The sequence below is a fragment of the Nasonia vitripennis genome, chromosome 2 (genome assembly GCF_009193385.2).
Source record: "Nasonia vitripennis strain AsymCx chromosome 2, Nvit_psr_1.1, whole genome shotgun sequence".
NCBI lineage: Eukaryota > Metazoa > Arthropoda > Insecta > Hymenoptera > Pteromalidae > Nasonia > Nasonia vitripennis.
Window position 1 is genome coordinate 4,805,086 of NC_045758.1, and position 25,565 is coordinate 4,830,650.

The following is a 25,565-nucleotide window of genomic DNA, read 5'->3' on the forward strand; positions in this document are numbered from 1 at the left end:
GGCTCTTTCTACGGGATGTGGACGCAACGGTGTCGGGGAGCTAATTCAACGCTCCACAATCGTGTCGATTGATCGAGTTACAGGTATAAATGCTGAAAGCGATACTCACATGGGGAGGAGAGTGGAGATGATTCTTTCGGCCTCTTCTGGCGGCGGAGGAAATTCCTGAGCTGGAGCTCCAGTGGTATCCTGGGGCTCGGGGCAATCCGGTACCGGACGTAATGCTACCAACGCCATCTTCGCTTTCCGGCCATTCATGCTCATGTATCCGTCGTCCTCGGATTGGTGTCCTGCGCAGGGAAGAACAAAATCCAACGATTAGCTTCTCTTAAACTCTCTCCAGCTGTTACTTCATTCACAGTGGTAAGTAAGAAAGGGCGTAACTCGAGAAGTACGTAATCGGCCGCAGGAGTCGCGCGGCGCTATATACACGCGGGGGAGGAAAAATGAAGAGGACCCGCGGAAAAAGAAGAATAAGAGCGAAAAAAAGCGCGCGCGATGTTTCTTTTTTCTCTCTCGAGGCGTAACGAGCGCCGGCTATAATCTTTTATTCATCCACGCGGCGTATGCAGCGTCAGCGTCGTCGTCGTGTCTGCGAGCGCATTCAAAGCGAGAAAAGCTCTCTTCCTCCTCCCCTTTTTTTCCGCCCCCGTGTCGATCCGGAAAAAGTCGATTCATCGACGCGCAGGGTCGTCGTCGAGTAGTAAGACGTGTGCACGGCTACACACGTATGCACAGGTGTGTATGTGCGTTGAAATTCATGCAAGGAACTGCCTCGGCTGCGCGCAACGGTAAACCGCTGCGGTTTTTCCAACGTATCGCTGATTTCCCGGACGCCGTTGCTTTTACGTCGCTACGTGCGGGGAAGTCGAAAGAAGCCTGCGCGGATTACTTTTTTTAACCTCCTCGGCGGTGTACAAAGCTCGAGATTAAATTTTTCGACTCTCTAGAAGCCGCGGCGACTCATTCAGGCGAATTTCGAAAAAAGCTCGAGCGCGACGCTTTTAAAATTACACAGCGCCGGTCAGAGCTGAAAATTTTCAAAGCGGCGCACTTTTCCTCATTAATCCCCTCCATAAGCGCGCGCGACTATGAGGCGTACACAGCCAGCTTTAATCTCGGCGGAGCGAGCTTTTTTATCGCGCGAGCTTGCGGGCCAAAGAAGCTTAAAATTGAAAGGAAGGAACCGGCTTATTGGCTCGTAAATGAACAACAACAATAGGCTCGCTCAGCAGCTCTCGGCTGCGCTGCGGCACTTACCTAAGGACGGACTCTCGTCATCCGGCGTGAGGCCAATGCTCGGCTCGGTGCTGCTGCTGCAATCGGTCGTCGTCGCGAGTCCTCCGCCGACTCCTCCTCCTCCGCCTCCACCACCACCACCGCCGCCACCTTCGCCCTCGACCTCGTGCTCGTCGTATTCGGAGAGCACTTTGTCCAACAGCTCGATCGATCGCTGCACATCGTCACCTCTGGAACAAAACGTCAAGCGGGCACTCTATAGCGACGGTATATATACACACGTCTGCTTCGCTTCTTGGCACGAGCTTTTGCTCGCTCTCTTTGCTGCTATACAAGTTCTTATCGGGGGTAAATTTGAGTTAGCGCCTCTCTTTGAGGCTGCAGGGGGTGTTTCTCGATATTACGAGGAAAAATCTGTTTACGATTCGATATAAATCGCGCGGTCGAGTTTCAGAGCTGCGCGAGAAAACTATCCGCACTGGATCTCTCCTTCTCGCAGTCTATGGGCAAAGCCTTTCGTCCGACGTATCAAAGGAAACTTTTTCATCGGATTCCCACAGGGTGAAGTCCTCGTATCAAAGGTGACGCAACTAGTTCCTCTTCGGCTTCTTCCTTCCGAGCGAGTCCAAGGGCTGATGGTAGAGCAGTACAGCCGCAGCGACGACTGACCCTCGGCTCGTTAAAGCGAGTCCAATGAAATTGCGCTGGGCAGAAAATTGCTTCCCCCTGTAGCGCTACTCCGGGTCAGTACTCGCACACACATATATCTCTCCCTCGCACAAAACGCTTTCCGTCGTTCTTTTTTCCCTACCTCCCTTTGCTTTCTATTTTATGCTCTTCCGCCTTCTGGGCGTTTCGAAGCAGAGCAGACCTCTGATTCGCGATGATAATAACGTCGATTTCGATAACAACGTTAATCGCGCGGCGATTTTCAGCACGCAGAAATCGAGAGCCGCGGCGAGATGAGGTCGTAATTACGCGGAATATAAGCAAGACACAGTCGCCCGAGGCGCACATCTGTATAATTATGATCCCCTGCGATTCTAATCGCAGCGACGCGACAAAAGACGCCGACGGGACGAGAGAATAAACGGAAACTCTCCGCGGGGCAAGCGGTGCGTTTCGTTTTAATGGCCTGTGACGCGGGACTGACCCATTTTTCTTCACGTGTGTGTACATTCTGTGTACGCGAGTGTAATATAACGGAAGGGATTTTAATCGAGCGCGGGCGGAAAACTTTTCAGCCGAGCTTTTGATTGATGAGGCCGACGCGTTTGCAGCCGAGATCCCAGTGCGGACCGATGTGTGGAATGGAAAGCTTTCTTTTCGAGGAGAGATATTTCAAAGGGTTTGTATAAAGTGGGCGAGCGAAATTCGCCGAAAGCAAACGATTCTCTCGTCTCGATTAATTTTGCAAACGTTACATCGTATTCGCAGAAAAGCGGTCAGCGCTGTTCAAAAGATGTATAAGTCCGAATCGCGAACTGCGTATTCGCGCACGTTTCCGCGCAAAGAGAGAAGCCGTAATTACCTGCAACAAGGTTGTAAAGCCAAGCTCCTCGTGTAACCGAAACCGTCGCTTCAGCGAGACGTACGACACCTGCACTTCTACTACAATTTCACTCTCCGCAAACCCCAATTCCATAAACAGCCCCTACACTATATATATATATATATATATATATATATACTCTCAGCGTGAAAAAGCTCCCGCCGTGATTTCGCGCCGTAAACTTCGTATATTTTCTCCGCGGCGCAGAGCCCCAGGCAAATTGGAATTTTTACGATCCTTTTAATTACACAGCCTACCGCCGCGTACACACGAGTGAGCTGTAATTTTCCCGCGCGCACGTGCGACGCTTTTAAACAGCGCGTATGAGCTCGTTAGCCTGAAAAAATTCGGACGATTCGCGCGCTAGGGATGATTTCGGGGTCATGAAGATTAAACGCTGCTCTGCGATTAAGCTGCTGCGGCCAGAGAGCGAGAGAGAGGTGTAGGCTTATAGATGGGACGAGTTTAATCAACGCCAGCGCGCAACGGAGGACACCTAACGAACTAACAAGGTTTGAGTCCTCTGCTGCCTGCAGCCCTCGATAATTACGTTTTCCGCGAATGCGATGTTACGGAGGGGCGTAAGCAGGCTGCGGAAAAAGGGAATGTATACGTTTAGGAGATTAATCTTCGTTGCGGGTGTCAAAGCTGACGTGGAAATTATTTTTCAAAGTGTAAACCCTGTCCTACATCCCGTCGCGTACACATACCGGCATGTTTGCCTGACCCAGCTCTTTATGCGAAGGAACAACACGAGCTCGAGCCATAGACCACAGAGAAATGGAGGGGGGGAGCCCCTTTAATTAGGACATCTAGTTTAGTTTCAGGAATGTCGCGCAGCAAAACCGAGCTGTATATGGACGCGGCGACGCAACAACGTTGCTCCTCGGTAAACTTCATTAAACTCTCTCGCGCGCGTGTGCGGCGCACTTTATCGCCATCGGTTTGTATTCCGCGGCGGCGGCCTTCGATGGCAAGCATCGAGAAGTTATTTTTAGTTATAGCCCGGGAAAGCGCGAGGAGAGCCGGCCATAATTCCCGGCGCGTGTCTGGAATCTCGAGAGTCCTTCAGACGAGCCGCTACTCTGGAGTGAATTAAGATTTTTATTTTATTATCGGACTGATCGACGACGAGGCTTGGCCGATGCTTAGTTCGATTGAATCGTATCGATCGCGCTGAAATAAGAGAATTTCGAAGCCAATCGTAAAGACCGGGCCGCCAGGAATCGACGGGGATCATCAGCAGCAGTGTAGCGAATCACTCGTCAATCAGAGAGCTGATATAGGCACACACTCGCATAAATCACTCGCCCCAATGAAGTCCATAAGCAGAGCTGAAACAAAGCCACTTGGCGGCTTGGCCGCACCGCTATAGCTGCACCACGCGTCCCGGATAATTCGATCGACTCCACAGAGAGAGCTATATCGCAGCCAGACTCGCTCCGATGGTTTTAGTAGCAAGAACAGCAGCGCCGCGTCATACTGTGCGGAGAGAGCCTCCTCTCTCCTGTGGCTTCTCCGCTGCAGCCTCCCCGATAATCCAGGCATTTAATTAGGCCAACCGGTCCGAGGCTTGATGAGCAAAGTTGAAAGGGCCGAATACTGATATGCGCCGGAGCTCGGAATCGGTGACGCGCGCGAGGATCGAGAGCTGGGTTTGCCCCGAAAATTGAAAGTTCCGGAGAGAGAGAGGCCTGGATAAATATGGAGGATTCTAATTCGTTTAGAGAGGAGCGTATGGCTCGTGATTTTTCGCTCTGCTGCAAAGCGGAGCCCAGGCTCGACGGAGGAATTTTCGCGCGGTTCGTTAGCCCCGCTAGGATGAGTTTAACTTTCAATTTGTTTTCTTCGTATTACGAGCGAAATATTTGCAACGCGTCGATGGACTTTTTATCCCGCGTCAGACAACGCGCGCATCGATTCCCTTATATTCACAAAAAATCTGAGTTAATAAGAGCGCGTCGGACTGTAGTCGCGCTAACGAGATCTGCAGGCTCTCGAAAACTGGTGAAAAAAAGGCGCGCACTCGTCGTCGCCTTTTGTCGCCGCTGGCAATTCAGCCCCTGATTTGGATGATTCTATGTACCCCTACAGCTCTACAACGTTTTTTTTTTTTTTTCAAGAGACGCGTCGCTAACGAATGCCTAATTCGGCAGCGCCCCCTCGACGGTGACCTCTCGCGCGACGAACCTGCGGAGCTAATTAACAATTGTGATTACGCGCCAGGACAAACACTGAGCGAGGGAAGGGAGAAAAGTTTTGACGAAGTGACGCATTGCGACGCGGGGGGAAGGAGGAGAGTGTGTGCGGCTGACGTTTTGTTAACGTGAATGAGAGGGGGGAGATCGATGGAGGTTTGTTGGTGGCTGTGGGTCCGATAGTCGCGGTACAAACAATTACAATATATCTCTACAACATAGCTCTAATGACATCGACGCCGAGGATATGAATTAGCGATTCTTTTGTGCAGCCCGAAACGCCGAGGGAAAACAAAGAGCGGCGAGAGCTTCATACTGTCTCTATCTCTGCCTCGAACACACAGGTCGAAAGTTTCACGACTCCGTACACGTCGTTACGCTCGTTTCATAATTCAAGATCCTAATTGCCCGAAAGCGACGCGGCGGCGGAGCTCCTTTCTTTCTCTGTTCTCTCTCTCTCTCTCTCTCTATCTCTCTATCTCTCTCTCTCTCTCTCTCTCTCTCTCTCTCTCTCTCTCTCTCTCTCTCTCTCTCTCTCTCTTTCTCCTTACGAACCCGTGACCTCAGGCGACGTCGCCGCCGCTAACCTTGCGGCCCGCGACCGCACCTTTTTTTCTGCGCTGCAGCCGCTTTAAACGGCTGACTATACGTTTCATCCTCGCAGCCATATTCCGAGGACCTTTTCACTGTTTTCTCGGCATTATATTCCCTGCGCGACTCTGCTGTTCCGTTTTAATGGAAACGGTTTTGCCTTTTTTTCCCCGACGCTAGAGAGAGAATTCGTTTCAACGGCGGATGGTGTCGATTCGAGCTGCGAGTGTATATTTTTGCTTTAATCGTCGTCGGATTCGGAAGCCGTATCAGTCTGAATAGCGCGAATGCTTTTACCGAGAAGAAAAGAAAACTTCCTCGCGTCACAATAACCGGGCCCTCAAACGCCCACAATCGAAATCAGCTTATTCCCCGAAGAGTAGCCCTTCGCACTCGAATCAAGAGCTCGCAAAGTTTGTATATCTCCATACGTATACGGATCCCGGAAAAACGAGCACAAAAATGAGCCGCCGTACGGCAAAAGGATAGAGATAGAAAGTCCGGGTGCAAATTCAAACTTTCATCCCCGGCACTCGCGCGGGAGGAAAGTTCGCGCAAATGCGAATTGCGCGTCGGGGTGCGAAACTTTCAGAGGCGACAAAGTGCTGCCGGCGAGCTGCTCCGTAGGCCGGAACGGTTTCAAGGCCGGAAGCTCCGAACGGAGTAAATTGAGAGCGAGCGACGCGATGACTCTGTTTATTTATCCATAATTTTCTGGCAGGAAATCGAACGAATAGATGGGACATCGAGTGAAAGGCTACATTTGATTAGCGGTTGTAATTTCGTGCGAGCAACATGGCTATAAAAGAGGGAACGGATAGTACGCAGACGTTCATAAATATAATGCAGACGGAAAGCTATTAGGAAAATTAGACTCCTGACGTGCATCACTTGAATCAGTAATGGAAGCTATTTCAGGTTATATATCAGAGGAATCGTCGAGGGCTCGCGCGGATCATTGAACTCGCGACTCGTGTATTTTTAGCGGCGCTGTAGTAAAAGCCGCGAGTATTTGTTCAACGAATTAGCTGCAACTATTCTCTCTCTACGCGATAGATAATTATATTTATACCTGATGCATCTCGTTTAGAGGTGTATGTTGTTTCAGCCATTGTAAAAATATAAATCTCGCGTCTACACTCTCCCAAAAATAGACAACCCCGACTAGCTCCTCTCGATAACTCTATTTTTCCCTGAAACTGTACGATACCGAAACTGCACACTTTTCCACCTGTACACGCAGGTGCGCCCCGTATACAGATTCCATTAGCGGCCGAATTTTTCCGATCCAGCATCGGCGATATAGAAAAATCAGTGATCGAATCGAGTTTTCGCTTTGAATCCGGCGCGTTGCCGGGAGAGACGCGCGTGTGTGTGTGTGTGTGCGAGATCAAAGTCCCGAGGACACAGAGGCACTTAAATCCTTTGGGTGCATAGGGTATAGAGCCGGGTCGGGTCAGCTTGTTGCCACGCGTGTATACATGACCTCGCTCGTCGCGAGGCGAAGCCTGTCTTGCGCGTACACATACCCTCGCAAAGGGTGGATGAGGTAAACTCGAGTAGGGTGGACAAGTTTGCCCCGATTAAAAAAGCACGGCTATTAAGCCTCTAGGCTCTATGGACGGGCTGTGCGTGAAGGGTTTATCTCCTTTGCGGGGGAGAGTTTTCCGAGAAAGGGATTATCTGCAGAGCGTTGGGCCTTTGCGCGGGAGCTTGCGGTGGATTTGACGAAATATTCGTGGATGGGCAATTGTGTTAATTTGAGAAAAATTTTCTTTACTCTCCTTTATAAATAAAAAGTTTCGGTTGGCGCGAGTAATATATACTGCTGGACTCCGCAACAGCACTTCGGTCACCCTCTCCGACACCCGGTCCGAGCGTAGCTCTGGGACAACAACTCCCAGCGAAATCTCTCGCTGCCGAGCGCACCGACGCGCAACACCCGTTGCGGTACAGAACACGACGCACAGGTCACTACGCGCCGCGTGTATTATCGATTGTCGCGCGTGACCCTGTTTCTCCGCCCAACACTATCGCGGCTTCCTGGTGTCCCTATAGGCTTCGCGTGTATAAGCACCTTCCGCGACGTAATATCCTGGACGACAGGGCATATTTTGCTGGTCCATTGTGCTACTCGCACGCACGAGTTTGCACGAGAATCGTCCGCTGTATACAAGTGTCGATGGTACGCGTATGCGGGGGGATGGAAACGCTTGCTTTAGAGAGATTAGCCCGCGCTCTGGCTTGAATGCCGGATTTGCTCGGGAAAATTTCGAGAGATAATCCGCCGGTATTTCCGAAAGGTATTTTCGTACGGAGAATGTTGTATCCTAGTTTGTTTGTTGAAGAGGGAAACATTTCTGCGAGTTGTAATGCGCTGGACGCGTGGTCGGACATTTTTCCGCAAAGATGTGTAAATTCTGTGCACGATGTAAGGATTCGATGCTCAGAATTTTTTATAAAACCGGAATCGCGCGATTTGAAATTCTAAAATAATGCATGGAATTTCATACGCCTGCGATATCGCATTTTTCCGCGCGGCATATTGAGCTCGCCTCGTTGAATTTAAAAAGGTCGACCTTAATTTCGAACCGCTCTCTCCTTATCGGAATCGATTTAATTATAACGGCGGTTAGTGTGTATGAAATAGGCCCCCGGTAAATAATGCTTCCGATCGAAAAGCACTTTAAGCGTGGACGAGATTCTAAAAATAACTGACTTTTTTCGAACTACATACCCTCTCATATTTTCGAAATCCAATAACACCGCCATCCTCTCGAAATCTCGACGTTCATTTTTCAAGATGAGAAAAAAGCAATCCCGATATTTATCCCGCCGACCTCAAATGTGTCAACATTTTTACGGACCGAATCGAAGGTGCCGCAACGAGGATTTATACGAGATTTTCCAATAACTTTTTCCTTCGCTTACACACACATACACGTACGCTTACACAAGGAGTACACTCTATCAGCGATGTATCCGCCGCTGTTGCACGTATTGCAATTTCCCGCTACAGCCCGAAGTGTGCAGCAGCGGGGAATCCCCGCGGGAGAGAGCAGCGCAAGGGGGGCATCCCCCAGCTGTACACACGCTGTACTGCGGACGAGGAGAATGTTGCTATTCCGCGACGGTATGTGCGTCATTGCGGCAGGAAGGAAGGAAGGAAGCGAGGACTACGCGACGAGTTAACAAACGTCCTTGCGCGGCACAACGCGCAGAGAGCCGGTATCGTAGCTTTAAGAAGCGTGTAATCGCTTTGGGATCCGTCCCTGGACAAGCGATGATTTAGGCGGTGTTGAGTCTTCGCGTGCAATAGAAAGTGCGAAAAACGTTTAATCGAATCTCGACGTGACTTTTCAGCGGCGAAAACTCGACTAGCTCCGCATTCCGTATTCTCATCAAAGAAGAGGCACCGGCACGTTCATTCGCCCCGAAATGCAGTTAATCATCGTAACTCAACACCCTCACTGCCTCGTCTTTCGCAAACTCAGTTAAGCGCTCGTCTTTAAGACTCGAGAGATAAAATACCGCATCTGAAAAAAAAAGAACAGCGTACCTCGAAAGTAAAAAGCAGCACAGCCCGCATAATAAATTAGCCGCTCGCGAGCGCGATATCAGCGTGCAGCTGGTGTGTATTAAAATTGCAGTGTCGCCAACAACCCGCGAAAAATAAAAGCACGTCGGGGAATAAGAAAAAAAAAATACAAGATAGAAGGAAGTCTTATCGGCGGCAATTTTCCACGCGCCATAGCGCGGAGCGAGAGCTAATTTCGCAGTCTCGAATCGCGGCGGCGGGCTGCCAGCCAGGCTAGGCGAAGGATGAGTTGTATAAGGAAAGAGCGGGAGAGGAAAAAAGAAGACACGCGAATATAAGGGCGAGAAAGAGAGAGTCGATATTATTGAATGATTCAACGTGTCTGGCGCTCGCGCCAACGGTCGTAATGACCCTAAGGCCACGAGGGAATCCTCGATTCCGAGCACGTACGGATAGTCACGCGAGAGAGCGCCTTTCGTCGCACCAATGCCAATCGCTCGCCCTTGCAAATTCAATCGCTGCCGCCGCTCTTGTGCGCGCGCGCGCACGCGGTTTGTTGCATTGTGTGTTGTTCTCAATGGAAGCAATAAACTTTACGACACGCCTTATAATTCCCCGCATACGAGCCTAATACCGAGTCGGCTTTTTCACTCTCCCGTATAGCCAGAAAGAAATAAATCGGATCGATCGCGTCGTTCCCTCGCCATCACTTCAACCGTCCGAGTGTCGTATACGTTTGGCTTCCCGTCGCTATACTTCGACGTCTGGTGAATTTACGAGCCACTAAACTCGGATTACGTAACGAGCCGCTACACTATACCACCGCCTCGCGAAGGAGGAAAAAGCTTCGCTATGTGTGTGTGTATTTGAATAAAGCACGAAGGTTTCCGGGGTAACGAACCGCGAGAGAGCCTTCGATTCTCGCACCTACACACGCGCGCGCCCCTTTGTGCTCGCGATAGCCCGAGACTATTTTCTCTTTCTCTCCGGTGTTCTTTGAGTTTTTCATCGGGGAATGTGTGTATATGGATTTCGCCGGCACTGTGTCTTGTGTACACACGGCGGATCGGTCGATCGTGAAAAATAAGCGCTTACGGAGCTTTTATCGCAGCGGGGGCGAGTTTAAAGAGCTTTGCGGATTCGGGAATGGAATTCGGAAGCGGGAGAGGTTTGTCTTCCTCGGCGACGTTTTCTGCTGCTGAGATTTATGTGGGCTTTGCTGACGACAATGCCCGAAAAGCAATGACTCGAATGAAAATCGAGTTTGCTCTTGAATACTTGAAAAAATGAAACAACGCATCTCGGCCGTGCAACTTTTGCACTCTCGTGCAATCTTGAGAAAGGCTGAAGTATGGAGGAGAGTCGGTGCTCCATTCCCGCGAGTAGAAACGTATCCGGGACATTATCAGCGATCTTTCGCGGGTAGCGAAGCGTCGCGCGAGTCGCGACAATGCCCCGAGCAACGCCTCGGATTACGAGTACAATGCAAGCGAGAAGTGGATACGTCGCGACGCGACCGATGACTTTCCATCAGCTGTGTGTTTATGTGCCTGTATACACGGTGCTGGTTAACGGGAGAGTCGTTATTCCGGGCAATGCACCTGCGTGTTGTGTTGGCTTCGCTTTCGACTGATATTACGTTTTGCAATATTCTTTTTATTCGCGGATTATACTCCGCGCGACATCGTGCCATTAACACGGAAAGCGTTAATGGACTTTGTTGCTATTCTGTTTATATCGCGCGGTACAGCGCAAAATAAAAAAACCTGCTTCCTATTTTCAATTACCGGGAAAGTGCTTTTAAAATTTAATCCCTCGACAACGAGCTCCACCTGCGGCCTCTCGAGCGCGATGTAAATAGAGCTTCGGTTTTACATTGCCCACACGTGCCCCGAGCTCGAGAGAAACTGGAAAAAATGGGCGGAGTGAAAAAAGCTCGAGTTTTTCCGAATGCGCGGAGGTGTACTTTGGCAGACAATGCTGATTTCATTAGCCGTCGGTACGCGTTGCTCGTTTGTAGAAAGAAATATCGTTAGTCAGGATTACAGCTTTTTTAGCTTGACCGCACACGCGTATAACAACCAGAACGCAATTTTCCGCGGTACGCTCATCCAAACTTCCCGCTCGCGTATAATCGCGCATGACGGAAAGCTCGAAACGCACAAAGAACACGCAAAAACGAGCCGACGCACTTTGCGCTCCAGTAGAATCACAAAGAACTACAGCACCGAGCGTCGAACGCAGCCGCCTAGTTTTAACACACTTATGCATAAGCAGCCACACACACATGCGCGCTAGTCCGTGCGTTATCGGATTTTTGTTAATGAGGCTCGTCGCATCAGCAGAAACTTTCGCGACGCCGTCCTGTTACATCAGCCAGAGTCTAAAAAGTGCACAATATTTTTAAAACGCTGCGAAGCAATTTCGCGTATCTGCGGGAAGATTAAATGAACGCGTTTAATTAAATGGCGCGGCGGAGCAAGAGCGCAGCTCTCTCTCTCTCTCGCGGTTTTAAAAATTTCACCTCTTTTTTTTCATTCGCAGGCGTATAAGAAAAGCGCTTTGATGTGCGGCGATTAGCGCGTGGCGCCGCGATAGAGTTATCTCCTCGCCGGGGCCGAAAAAATGATTCACTTTGACGACGCGCGGTGACAGTAATTTGCACTTTGATTAAGCTCGCTCTCTCGGGCTCTCTACTGCGAGGAGCTCTTTTATATACGAGGCGGTCGTATACATCGAATTGAGCCAATGAAATAGAGGAGAAAAGTCTTCAATTTTCGAGAAAACTTCACGACGACGGCTAATCGAAAGCTCGGTTTATGTACAATCTCTCTTTCATTACATTTCCAGGGAAAACCATCGCTAAAGCCCAGGGCACTCGACTGCGCGTCTGAAAAATCGCGTTTCTCTTACTCTTATAATGACTATCTATATATACCTGCACTCACGCACACAAGTGCACCGTGTACTCTCTGCCCTCCGCGCCTTTCAAGCTTCTTCTCTCGATCCCGACGGGAGCTTTGTTGCGATCAGAGCTGCTTCGCAGTAGGCTGGCGCTTTTTTCACCTTCTGCTCTAGTAGTCCAGCTGAAACACGTGTCATGCTGCTGTGCAGACTGTGTGTACCTACTGCTCCGCTCTCGCACGGATGAATTGACGCTCTAATTGGGACTATTCTCGAGGCAGCAGACGAGTCGCGCTACTGCTGCAGCGGTTTTCATTTCGAAAGAGCATGCACTCGATGCGCTGCTGCTGTTCGATTTTTAGCGCGCGAAGGGGCAGCTCGAAGCTTCTTGGATTTTTCTTTTCAAATCGTATATAAGCACATAGAACGTCGACGAGAGCCAGTAAAGCTGTAATAGCCATCTCGATTCTCGATCATTGTATAATCGCGGAATTTGCCTTTCAATAAGCCCGTAATACAGCCATTAAGCTCGCGCGTAACGAGCCAGGGACCTCGGAGAGTCGGCGCAATTCGCGCACTCGGGCGTAAAAAAGTTGGAGCGTCCGTCGCCGCGCAGCTCGGGTGGAAATTCAAGCGAAAAGTCATCAGTGCCCGGCTGCTACTGCTTCTTCTTCTTCTTCTTCTTTTTTCGTCCCGTTCGATTTTATGCCTTTCCGGGGGTTCTCCCAGTCTCGCGTTCGTCGTTACTTGATTGAGAGCTTGCGATGGCAATTTGTCGCATAAATAAATGCACGAGATCGATTTCTTTTTTCGTGAAAAAAGTTCCGAATTTCGGATAATCTTCCAGCTGGAGGGAAAAGGGAATTTCGATTTTCCCGTAGAACGACTCTCGTAGAAAGCTAGAGAGAGAAGGAGAAATGGAGCGGGCGAGCCACGCGATGGCTACTCAAAAGGGATTCGCCGAGGCTAACCTCGTGAATTATCGCTCGTTTTCTTTTTCTCCTTTTCCTCCTTCCTTCTTCTTCTTCTTCTTCCTCGGCGCCGCTTCTCTCGGCCTCCTTCATTTGAAGCTCGATCGAAGCTGCGCAACGGAAACTATCCGCCGGAGGAAGCTTTATTAAAAAATGTTCTTCCAGCAGCTGTGCGGATCTCGTTGGAGGATATAATCTGTCTTTTAATTATCAGAGTTGCGCCAGCGCGATTATTCATCGCGCGAGCTAGTGCTCCCTCGCTCGCTCGCGGAGGAGGATATCGGTGTACTGATTAAAAGGATGATTAAAAGCGTTACATGATATTTTTTTTCATCGCTCTCTCGCCATTAAGCTTGAAAAATGTGCATATTCAGCTCTCGAGTTTACAAGCAAATATTTTTCCGTCTTCTATGTGTTGTAGCTTTGCGGTTTATCCTCTCGAAAAGTCGGTAATTAAAGTAGCGCCGCGTACGCATTCAGAGAGGAAAAGCTCGCACACGGCGAAATCTTTTTCCGCTTCTTAAGCAAAGCCGACTGTGACGCTAACTCAGATCCGGCCGTACACAAAGCCAAAAGAAACAACAACGACGCCGCGGTAGCTAGAGAGAGAGAGGGAGAGGAACTTTTTTACACCATAAATAAAAAGCTGCAGCACGCTCGAACTCGATTCAAAGTAAATCTCGTTCATAATAGACAACAGCGGTGGATTTGGGCCAAAGTCCGCCGGCGACTTTTCAAAGAGACACACAAAGTATCCAGCCCCGAATGAAGTAGTTACCCGTGTGTCCCATCTATCTTCTTTTTCCTCTGGCGAGTGAGAGAGAGATAGAGACTTGCGTGTGTCAAAGATCAAAAGAGCTGCGAGAGGAATCTCGAGGAATTTATTTGCAGCAAAGAGTCGCCCGATCGCCGCTCGCTCTCGAGCTTTTAATGAAAAAATTCTCTGATGCGACACGAGAAGAATGCTCCACGCGTTCGCGTCTGATGAAAGAACTGCTCTGAGGTATGAATTTCACACGTGGCTGCTGCTGCTTTACACCGGTGAGGGATCATCGATTTCGAGAGAATTCGATGAATCCTCGAGGGTCTTCAAGTGAAAATTTTTGCGAATCAAATATTCGGGGCGTTACGCGAGACGTAGAACGTGTAAATTCAGGGCTGACCGAGAGAGGAGTAAAAAAAAATAGGTCGCGGCAGACGAGGAAGCGAAAGAGGAGAAAATGAAAGAGCTCTGGGAAAAATAATTCGAGCGTTGTGTTTACGAGCACCTGCTATGCTGCTACGTCAAAAACTGAGCGCGGGTCATGCAATTTCGCGAATTCCTCGCGAGTCTTTCTTCTATTTTTTTCTGACTACCCAAGCCTTTGACTTCTGTGATAATTAACGTGAGGCGAGCGATTCGCTGTAACGCTTTGTTGTCGACGTTTTTACCTTGATGAATTTGTTGCAGGTGCGACTGTTGCGTCGGAGAGCTTCTCGGAAAATACCGTGGAATTACTTCGAGTTGGAAAGCTGGCTTTGAATAGCCGTAAAATTGAAGCACTGTAATTCGGAGTAATAATATTCTTCGTTTTAAACGATTCGCGTAATCGCTAACAATTAAAATCGCGATAAGGAGGTAACGTTCGAGATAAAATAGAAAAAAAAACCCAAATCCCACGATTGCGCGATAAGACTAACCTCGCTCCTATACTCCCAGCGCTCGTTAGCTGATTTCACAGGCTTTTACGCAAATCACAGCCTTCACCTGCCGCCGGCGCTGCAACTGTATGCTATGCGCTAATAAAGCGAATCGAATTCCGAATTTAGGCCAGCGCGGTTATCGCGGCGCGCAGCAGCGTGTCAGTGACAAATCTCGCGACCTACTCTCTCTCTCTCTCTCTGCAGCAGCAGCAGCCAACGTCGTTGTTCGCGCTGACGCTTTGTTCGCTCTGTATCTCTCGCCTTTTCTTATCGTCCGCATTGTGAGAAGCAGAGGCACGGGGCTTCTTAATCAGCTATCGCAAGCTCGGCCCGTCTCTCTCTCTCTCTCTCTCTCTCTCTCGCTCACTCTCTTTCGCTTTTGACAGCCCATTCGAGCGACGAGAACTATTGTGCCCGACTAGCTTTCTTCGTCGTCGTCACTGCTGCATCTGGCCGATCTTTTCCGCTCTGATTGCGCGCTAATAAATGTCTTTGAAGCTTTCGCATGGAAATTTCGAGGGTGGAGAGAGATTTTGAAGCCGAGAGAGAGCTTGCTTTGTTGATTTGGATCTGCTTTGATAAGTTCGTTAATGCTGTAATGGAGTAATTAGCGATTTCCGTGTCGAACAGAGGCACATTCATTGGCGGGAGTTATTGTGATTTCCTCTTTGCATTAAATTTCAATCCGCAGGCAGCGGGAAAACTGCTCGTTATCTTCCAAATGGAGCCGAAACAATAATCTCACGCTCGAGCATAACCGCCGGCGCAACTACTCCCCATCTCGTAACATAAAAGTAACCGTTCTCTCTGCCTTATTCAAAGCTCTCGGTGGAAGAAAGCGCGGGTTGAAAAAAAGAAACCCCGCGAAACTGGAATGGTCGGGCATTTACCTCCGTCGTAACATCGCCCGAAAACCGATAAAAGAATCCAAGCAGCTGCAATTACGCGCATCAATTTTTATTGACCTCCGATTACACCATCTCTTACTTTCGCGGAAGTTATCGCAGCAACCCACTCGAGTACCATCCAGTGCAGCGGATCATTCGAGACCGAGCCCTAACGAACCGAATGCGGCTATTTGTATCCCTGATACCGAGCGATACAGTACAGAGGAACTCGCTCTCTTGCGAAATGGCCGGATTATTTATGCTCGATCGCTCGGAAGATTCGTCTTGTTCCGGCAGCTGCTGCTGCAGCGGAGAGCGTCACCGGAAGTACGGACAAAGAGAGAAAGGTGAAATAAGTGGAGAACGGATTCGCTCGCTCTCTTATCGGGCCGAACTTCCGTCGCGCAGTCGTCTCTCCTCTAAGACCATTAGAATCGGATCACGTCCCGCGACGTTTTATCTTGGACTTTTTAGCCGGAGAGAGAAATCGCTTAGTTCTTTTGCCGAGAGAGTTCGTTAACGGCTTAGATATTTCACCTGGACTTCCTTGTTGTGAGATCCCAAGCGCTATGCGGACTATTTTTATCGCCCTTTCGTGGCTGAATTTGCAGATGCCCGAGCGTAATTCTCGCCCGTAGCTCGTTAAGCTATGCAGTTCGTTTTCTGCTTCTACTACTGCGAAAATCGTTAATTGAACGAATAAATACTTTGGGCAAACGTTGAAAATCGCGCTACTCGAAGAAATTCAAGCTCCGAACGATTCTTCTATCCAGTTTCACCGCTGCTTCGAGATATTTACCGATTTCTCCGAGAACGAGAGAGAGAGAGAGAGAGAGAGAGAGAGAGAGAGAGAGAGAGAGAGAGAGAGAGAGAGAGAGAGAGAGAGAGAGAGAGTAAAAGCTCGCGGAGACTGCATGTGGGTCGAAAAAAGCTCCGCAGTAGAAACGGACGGTTTATATCCGACAGTTAAAGAGCTGGCTTGCACCCGGTGGAAAATAATGTGGATTTCTCGCTCTTTAATAGCAATGCTCTTTCATTCGGGCACTCGACTCTGTAGTTATAGTTTCAGCGATAATTCTAAACAGAAACGCAGTGAAACCGAACGGCAAATTCATTAGCAGCTACTGGTTCGACCCAATTTCGAGCTGCTAATTCCAATTTTGCGCTGATTATAACTCGAATTCCCCGAGCTTTAACAGCCAGCGCGCCGCGAGCGAATTGCATCTCTCCGCGAAGCAAACATCGTGTTCCATAAATAGCTATCGAATAACTCCAGAAAAAACTGTAGACCCCGAGCAAACAGCATGAAAATTTACACAACGCAGGAGGCAAACACGCGGAGAACCGGACAAAAACCGAAGAGACAGACAGAGAGAGAGAGAGAGAGAGAGAGAGAGAGAGAGAGAGAGAGAGAGAGAGAGAGAGAGAGAGAGAGAGAGAGAGAGAGAGAGAGAGAGAGAGAGAGAGAGAGAGAGAGAGAGAGAGAGAGAGAGAGATTGACGCAGACGAGGAACAAAACGACGACGGGAGAGAGAGAGAGAAAAGCCAACGATTGTTTCCACGGCACTACTGGCAGACTAAGCGCGTAGAGGCCCGCCGGAAATCGAAGCCGCTTAGCGGCGCCGGTAATCCGGCCTGCCGAACAACTGTCGCATTGTCTTGCGTACATTGGCCGCACGCGCGAGACGTACACGAGTCTGTCTGGCCACACAAGGGCTCTCTCTACTGCAGCGCGACGATCAGCTGCCGCGCGGCGCGTGTCGACTCGTTTCGATCTCTGCCAGCAGCGAGCTTTTCATCGGAAGAGCAGCAGCAGCGATTCACCGGCTGGTTTCACTGCACGAACTCAACTCTGCTGGGGATTCGATCAGCTGTTCATTTGGACTCGATGGGATTGCGAGAGCAGTCTTTGCGGCTTTGCGCGAGGAGAGAGCTGTGTTTGTGCTTCTGTGTTGATTGGAAAACGCGGCGCGGGGAATTATACGGTAAACGAAATTCCAGCTTTATGAGCCTCTTAAATAAGAATTATTCCTCGAAAGCTCTGACCTAATTCTTTCAAAATTGCAAGCTCGACGTCTTGGAAAAATTTCTCGCCACCTACTTTCGTCAAACGAAATTACCCTCGCTTCGTTGCCTCATAATTCTCATAATGCACTTGTAAAAGCGTCTCCGTCCATATTACGGCTCTCTCTCTCTCTCTCTCTCTCTCTCTCTCTCTTTCTCTCTCTCTCTCTCTCTCTAGCGCAGTTTTACGCCCGTCGCTGTATAAAGTACACGGCGACGTCTGAAGTATGATGCAACGTATTCGCAGCAAACATTCCACGGGGAAATAATTTTACACCCCCGGCTCGGTGTATCCATGGTGCACACAGCGGTGACCTATCCAGCCCTTAAGCGAGAGAAGATAAAAGTGTAGTGGACCGTTAAAGCTTGATGCTCCGTCAGCGCTGCACTTTATAAACAGCCTATAATTAAGGAGCCATAAAGCTCCGAGCTTCGAGTTTCACGATTAAAAACTCACTTTGCCCAAAGTAGCCGTATAGCTGTATTCGGCTAGTCGCGTAACAACAACGATCACCGCTGATGTATAATCGCGTTTCGGCAGCGCCACAACGCATTCGAATAGATTAGATCAAAATCCGCGTATCCTCTCATTAACGGCGACGCAATCAGATGCTGTTGAACAGTAACCGCGTAATATCCATAATCCATCTCTCCGCAAGCACGCGTACACGCAGCACTAAAAACTATTCCCAGCGCGGCGCAATTTTCCTCGAATCATCCACCTCAGCGACGAAGCGCTTACGATGTTTATACGTATACAAAACGGTTTGTCCTCTTTTCGACTAAGCGTCTTGCGAGTATTATCCCGCGAAACAAAAGCTCGGCGCATTATACCGCGTAGGTCCAAGGCGTTGGATTCAACGAGGGAGAGAGAGCTTGCAGTTAGCGGACGCGTTTACTTTGTTCGGGAGCGCATTACGGCCACTCGAGTATAGCGAGCGAGCGTTTGCGTATTTCATCCACTTTTCCAGCTTCGCGCGGGCAAACTTTCCGGAGCTTGTCTTTCTCGCGTGTGTTGCTAACCCGTCTATCTCCTTCGCGTTCGTATGTGTGCGTTTTTATCTAGCGCGCGCTAGTTATGCCGGCACTTGGTGTAATTGCGTTTTTACCCGCGAAGCTTATGCGCCGCGTACTATGCGCATTTATTTGGCTTGGGTTTCCTCTTTTTTTTTGCTGCGCCGCCACGGTTTTAATGATCGTAATGACGTGCTGAATTGCGCCGAGGTATCATTTTTGCGAGTGCTTCTTTCGGACGTGGACTATACTCTCGGTGCGTTTTAGGCTTGGAAATGGGACGGCTATACCGTAATCATCATCATTTGCCGAGATACAGTGTGTATTTAATGAAGAGATGATTAAATTAATAAAATTACATCCCATCAGTATTCCGAAAAAGTAGTCGAAAACAGCGAAGCACGTATCTGCTAGCAAAATAAATCCTGTTTATTTTTTGCCCCAACCGGTTTATTCCTCTCTCGTCCTATCCCCGGCGCTCTCTTTTCCTTCGTCCTCGCCTTTTCTTTCGCTTAGCCAGCAAAAAGTTCCTCCTCCGATCACGGCCCGGCCGGACCGCTATTTTCACACGGTGCATTTAACCCTGTGTGTGCGTGTATTCTCTACGTACATAGCCAGCAGACCACGAGCATAATCGCGTCCGAACGAGCGAATAAAAGTTTACGCGAGAGAACACACCGATCGAAGGTATTAAGTTATACGTATATCGCCAAGGAAAGTACCGAGAGGGCCCTTAAAAAGTTAGAGGAGAGGGAGAGAGAGAGGGAGCTTGCAAGCTTGTAGTCGAGTTGTTGCTCTCTTTCAGCGCGTTGACTTTGGAGAGAGTGCTCTTGACTCGTGTAAATTGTTTACGCGGTGGTTATACCTCGAGTTATCGTCTCAATACACTATATTATGCAACTAAAAATGAACGTTTTTACGGGAATCTGTAATTAACGAGTGTACTGGGCAAGACTCGGCGAAACTTTGAATTCCCGCTCCAGCGACGAGAGCGTCTATATTTAGGAAAATAAAGCGCTACAGGATCGTTACGCCCTCAAACGTATACATCCGCGGCGCAGTAAAGCAGATGCCCGCGAGAGACTGTCGAACAAAAGAAGCTCATACACAAGCGCAAGCGGAATAACAATCTTAATTGCAGCCCGGCCCGACATTCCGAATACACAATCAAAACTTATAATAGCTTCTGAAATTCATTTCCCCCTGCATACAGTCGCACAGCTAGCCCGTAGCAACACAAGGCGGCGGCTTTAAGCGTTCATTAATTAAAAGGGTCACTGCAGCAGCCGATGCACAATGCGAGCGCGAATAACTCCCAGCTCGACTGCGTATACACCGTCGTGTCGCGTAAATAAAAGAATAGACCGAGCGAAAGATAAATAGCGGCTCCGAAGACAATCGCTAAAAGTGCCCAATGAGCCGAAAGCATTTCTGGAACTCGATGCTAGCTGCTGCAGATCGTCGTCGTCGGCGCTTCCTTCTTTGTCTCGTGGAATCCACGCGCTGTGCTATAGGACAATCTCTATGCGAGTTATATTGCGCGCACTTCTGCGGCGCGGCAGATTATACGCGACGCAAGTCACGCGAAGCAAGGCGATTAAAGCGCGCTCTTTGAGGCTCGATGATGCGCGAAGCCCACGATACCGAAAGTTCTTGCGCGCGCGACTGTGTTTAATACACTATATAGCGATCGCCTGCTGGCCTTGTCAGGCCATCGTGAATTAGCCCGAGCCGGCGAGCGGAAAGATACGATCGAGCGCGCGCGCGCGCGCTCGCGTCGTTTGTCAAACGCAGGCGAAATCAATTCGGCTGTATACTGTATTGTTATCTACTGATGTATTGTGTCTGATGAGGACGAGTTGTACAGGATTGTAACTTTTTTCCATAATAACTCATCCTCAGCCACACTCCATAAGCAAATCAGATCAGCGAGCTGCATCTCGAAAGTCGCGTCCAATTCCATTAAACTACAGCGCCGACACATCGAGAGTGCGTAATTAAATCTCGTAATTGGGATCAGAGCCGGGACCCAGGAGCGATTACGCCCCGAGAGGTTCCTCGACTGCGCGCCACTGCAGTAGCCTACTCCGTGTCTCAAACGGACGAGGATATGCACTTAAGCCCTCTGTCTCGTATGTGCGTGTATATACGCGTCAATCGACGCGCGCGAGAGAGAGAATCTCCATCTCTCTGCAGTGCAGTGACGTCTTGGGACGGCTCCGCATCTCTCTGTGCGAGAGTGACAGTTGGATGGCGCTTGAATTAGGCCAAAGTGGAATTGATGTGTGTGTACTCTAGTGCAATATCGGAAGTGAGTATGGATACTTTGATTTTTTGAAAGTGTGCGAGATGCTTTCGTGCTTGATAGCTTTCGGCATTATTTCAAATATTAACCACATCGTACTCGCGGTAACTACTTAGAGGATAGTTTGAGATGCAGATTAGGCGCCCGGGCTTGGCATCGTATTACGTCACGTCACTTATCAGGAGTTTCCCGAGTTTAATCCGTGCGACTCGATTAAATCTGATAATTCAAGCCGGTATGCGACTGTACGTTGTTTATCGAGCGAAAAAGTTTCTTTTACAACTAATCAAGCCTCGACGACTGAATTAGCTGGATTTAAATTCGCCGAGAGAGAGAGAGAGAGAGAGAGAGAGAGAGAGAGAGAGAAAGAGAGGGAGAGAGAGAGAGACAAATGAACGGACAGTCTCCGAGATGCGGATAAAATTACGAGATCGAAATCTAGATGCTCGAAACGACGCCGGGAAGCCTGAGACTCTCCCTGAGGAATTGCCAGATCCGAGCTTCTGATAAATTCCCTATTTGCAGAATAATTGCCGAGATTACATTTGACAGCTGACAGGTCGGATGGTTATATTAGCCTTTCCTCTTGAGCATTTAATTCGAATCTCCAGCGAATACCCGAGCAGTCTCTCACCATCGATAAAGCATAAGTTTCAATTCTTTCGGAACGATTCGCGGAAGCTCGAAAAAATTCATAAACAAAATCAATCTCCCCCGAGTGATTACCGATCCAAGCAAAACACCTGTCGAGAGAGGCGCGATATTAAATTTCTGTACTCGCGGAAGTACCTCGGTTGGCGCGCCGATATTGAATCACGTCCATCATTGTCGAGCCTTATAAATCTTTTAATTAAATTCAAAAAGGACGAGAGCGGGAGGAGAGAAAAAATGGGAGGAAGCGAGCAGCAGCGCCGTAATCCGAGGGCACGGCGTGAGCTGGAATTGAATGAAGCCGCTAAAAAAAGCAGCGCAGCTGCGCAGGATGGGATCCCGAGGAGAGATAAGGTCGTGCAGACGTCTGGATATCCTGTACACCCGCGTGTTTAACCAAGGTCAGCCAACCTAAGCTCTGCGATCGATGCGTATAGATGTGTGTACAGCGGGATATTTAAATTTAATAATTCGCTAACGAGCTTGCCGGGAAACTTGTGCCGAGGAGAGGGATGGATTAAAGAATCTTCTTGAAAAGGGCGCGGGGAGGTGATTGATCGTAATTTCAGAGAGACTGTATATAATCTCGGCGACGACGGGTTCAAGAGATTTCGGAGGATTAATTCTATGCAGCTGTGATCAATCAAATTCTCCTGAGGAGAGCGGATGCGCCGCTTCTTTTATATGTTTCCTTCGCGCGCTCCTGGCAGGACGGAAATTTGTTAGCCCAGAGAGTGGATTACACTCGACTTTAATTGCGAAGTATCCGGAAACTCGAAAAACGCGACCTCTTTTATTATAGTTCCCGGTATCCTTACACATCGCAATAACACGCTAACGCATTCATCGCCGACTCGGCGAAACGTCTACGCTGCAAAGCCAAATATTAGCTCTAGGCTCTCTCGGCTCTCGCGCTCGGAAACGTGAAATATTAAAAAATAAAGCTGCCTCTGGATTAGTCACTCATTTTCCGCGCGCATAAAAACACGCGTACATAATATGCCACACGGAAGAGTAGCAGCTCTCCTCCTCGAATTACAATCACAAAGGCTGCGCCTCTACTGCGGAGAACGACGTCGTTGCGGCGCATCAAGAGATCTCTCGAAAACAACGAGCAGCTCTGACATCATCACAGCGCGTACGTGCTCTCTTCGCTCCGAAGACTTACGTATAAATAAGCACACAAGCTTGGCATCGAAAAATCCCGGAGAATAAAGGGGAGAGAAAAGGCAGTCCCGAATAATAAATTCGTTACACCATGGCGCTTGACGTTCGCGCAAAAGAGCCGGCTTCCGGAATTCCAGGGGATTCAAATCGAAGCCGACAAGCGGAGCCAGGAAGCTTCCAATATAGAACGCGGAATATACGATGGCCTCGATCTCTAACGTACGAGTGTATGTGTGTATAACGACGAGGAAAATCTCTCGAGAAAATTGAAGAGCTAACGGGTGAGCGGGGCTTGACGCGTTTTCAGCTGAGACGAGAATTTATACATCGCCGCTGTCGAGATGTGAGATATTTGCGCGAGATTTCTATCTGACACGCAATATTGCGGGAATCCTTGTTTTTTTTTCACGCCGGGGATGAGGAGCTTTTTATGGGCGACCTGATTTTTTTCTTGTGTTGCGGCTGGCTGATGTAAACAGATTTTTCCAAGCTGGCTTTGTGTATACATTGAGAATATCAGGACTTACGCTACCGGGGATGAAGCGGACAGTGGGAGCATTTCAGTAACTTACCTGAAACAGAAAAAGAAATATTTATCAGACGTATACACAACGTTAAAGTTAATAAGTATAGAATATTTTCGTCTGGCAGAAGTCGCGCGACGCGACACTTTGAATAATCGCTCGGAGCCTATAGGCTAATTTAACGGTGTCACTGACTTCGCCGTGCGAGAGATCACCGGTGTCTAAGCTCGACGGCGGCGCCGTGTAGCGCTTCTAATTGTTTGCTCGGCGTGACTGTTTATGTACGTGTATACGAGGCAGCTTGTGACCTCCTCGTAACCCGATACTACCCGGTTGTCCGGTGCTGCTGCTACTGACGTACACGACTGCGGCTATGAAATTAAGGCTTGAATAGTGGTTCACGGATCATTGGGCAATATAGGTGTACCTCGATGGAGTCGATCTAAAGGTACAGCTTTTGAATTTCGATCGAGTATATACAAAATAAAGAAAACCATACACACACGTCATAAACTGACCCACATTCCGCAGAGCGATTATCTCTTGCCACACGTAAAAAATTACACGCCAGCAGCACTGTGGGGGAAATTGAAGCTCGCATATACACCCGCGAAGAAAATACCGCCGGGGGAATCATCAACTCCACGCAACGCTGCAATCCGAGAGCCATAACGAACAATCAGCTCGGTGATTGCGTCAAGCAGCAGCAGCAGCAGCCGCGCAATAACGCTACTGCGCCGGATCATTAAGTCCCGGCGAAATTGACCTTAAACGCGGAAAATCAGAACTACCATGCCTCTCGTCGAGCACTGATCGCGTGGGCATGTAATTCGAGGGCTCGCGAGTAAATCATCGGTCGCGCGCGAGTCAAACAAAATGCGCCGCTTCGGAATCGCGATTATGACTAGGCTGAGTGTGTGGATAAAACAAGGGAGTGTGTGTGTGTGTGTGTGTGTGTGACGAGGAATTGTGGGGGCGTTTGACGGCTGGTCAAGCGAGATTAATCAATAAATAAATTGGTACAGCGAGGCGGAATTACGACTCTATAATAATTTAGAGTAAATTTATACGGGCGTCGAGCTAAAATCTATCGCTCGCTAGCTGCATTCTCCCGATCGATGAATATATGCGAAACGACTGAATTATCCGCGTTCGAACCAGTTCCAGATAGAGATAGACGCGATAATTGAAAGAACCTCGATGTCGAATCGAGAACTCGTTAATCTGTCCGCTCAAGACCAAAGGACAACGGGTAAAAGAGCATTCCATAGACAGACTGATGTAAACGCACGTTACATTACGCAACCCGACACACAATATGTCCACTGCAGAGGAGAGAGAAACGCACATAGATACAGAGTACACGTGCGAGAGGAGGGAGGGAGGGACTGCCTATTGACCGGTGACCCAGTCACGCTTACGCATTATAGCCTCCGCCGCTGCTACTGCGCGGCCTCGTGGTATCAGAGGGCAAACACGCGGCTAGCAGAGATGACTGATTGCAGTCAAGTGACGGCGGTGGCGGGCGCATCGAGTGCGCCGTTCGATCCCTCGAATTCGGTCACTGGATTCGTGCTCCCTCGCTGTACAATATCTCTGCTCTCGCGACTTTATCGTCCGTGAACGACTCGTTATTCTCTTCTCTTTAATACTGCAATTCTTTGTTTGAAAATAAAAGAGCGACGCTGGAATTTTCGCGCGGAAGAGGCTAAATGTTTCGGTAAACATAAAGGAAAGCGCGACTCTCTAGACGCACGAGGCGCAACATTTCGACTCGGCGTTTTTTTCCGTTTCCGCGCGGCTCGGAATGTATTCGAATGCTAAAATTCGCGGCTGAAATCGGATAGCTCTTTGATAATTTCGTTTGTTGCTATCTGCAGTTACACGTTATACACACCGACGAGAAGCTCGAGTGCAGTATACAATGGCTTTTTCCGAGCGTTATTCGCAAAAAAAAAAAAAACTGAAGCCCTTCGGGCGTAACGTAGCGGCGACAAAGAGAGCATCGACCTCTTCGTGTGACCTTTTCTCTCTTCCTCTGAATGTGATTCCCCTGTGTGTAGAGGACACCTCAATTAACGGAGAAAAATCGAGCGAGTGTATATCTAGCTGGGACGACGATTCGTCATTATTACACGTCTTCCGCGAGGGAAAAAAATTCTTCGCGCAATATGTACACGTGGCACTTTTTCACAGAGAGAGAGAGAGAGAGAGAGAGAGAGAGAGAGAGAGAGCTCGAGTAGCTGCTGCAGATATCCAGACATTTTTCCTGATCCG

The 25,565-nt window shown here is 49.1% G+C and overlaps 1 protein-coding gene across 4 annotated transcripts in view; it reads right to left on the reverse strand.

Annotated features, from left to right (window-relative positions):
- Positions 1-25,565, reverse strand: part of LOC100679613 (dentin sialophosphoprotein) — a 119,516-nt gene that overhangs the window by 27,011 nt on the left and 66,940 nt on the right. For all 4 annotated transcript variants that reach the window (XR_512498.4, XM_003427083.5, XM_003427084.5 and 1 more), the window contains exons 4-5: positions 1,261-1,469; positions 110-290 (exon numbers count right to left, since the gene is read on the reverse strand). Coding sequence is in view for 3 of the 4 variants with exons in the window: in XM_003427083.5 (XP_003427131.2) it covers positions 110-290; positions 1,261-1,469 (390 nt within the window). In the remaining variant the exon portion in view is untranslated. The remainder of the gene's footprint in view (positions 1-109; positions 291-1,260; positions 1,470-25,565) is intronic.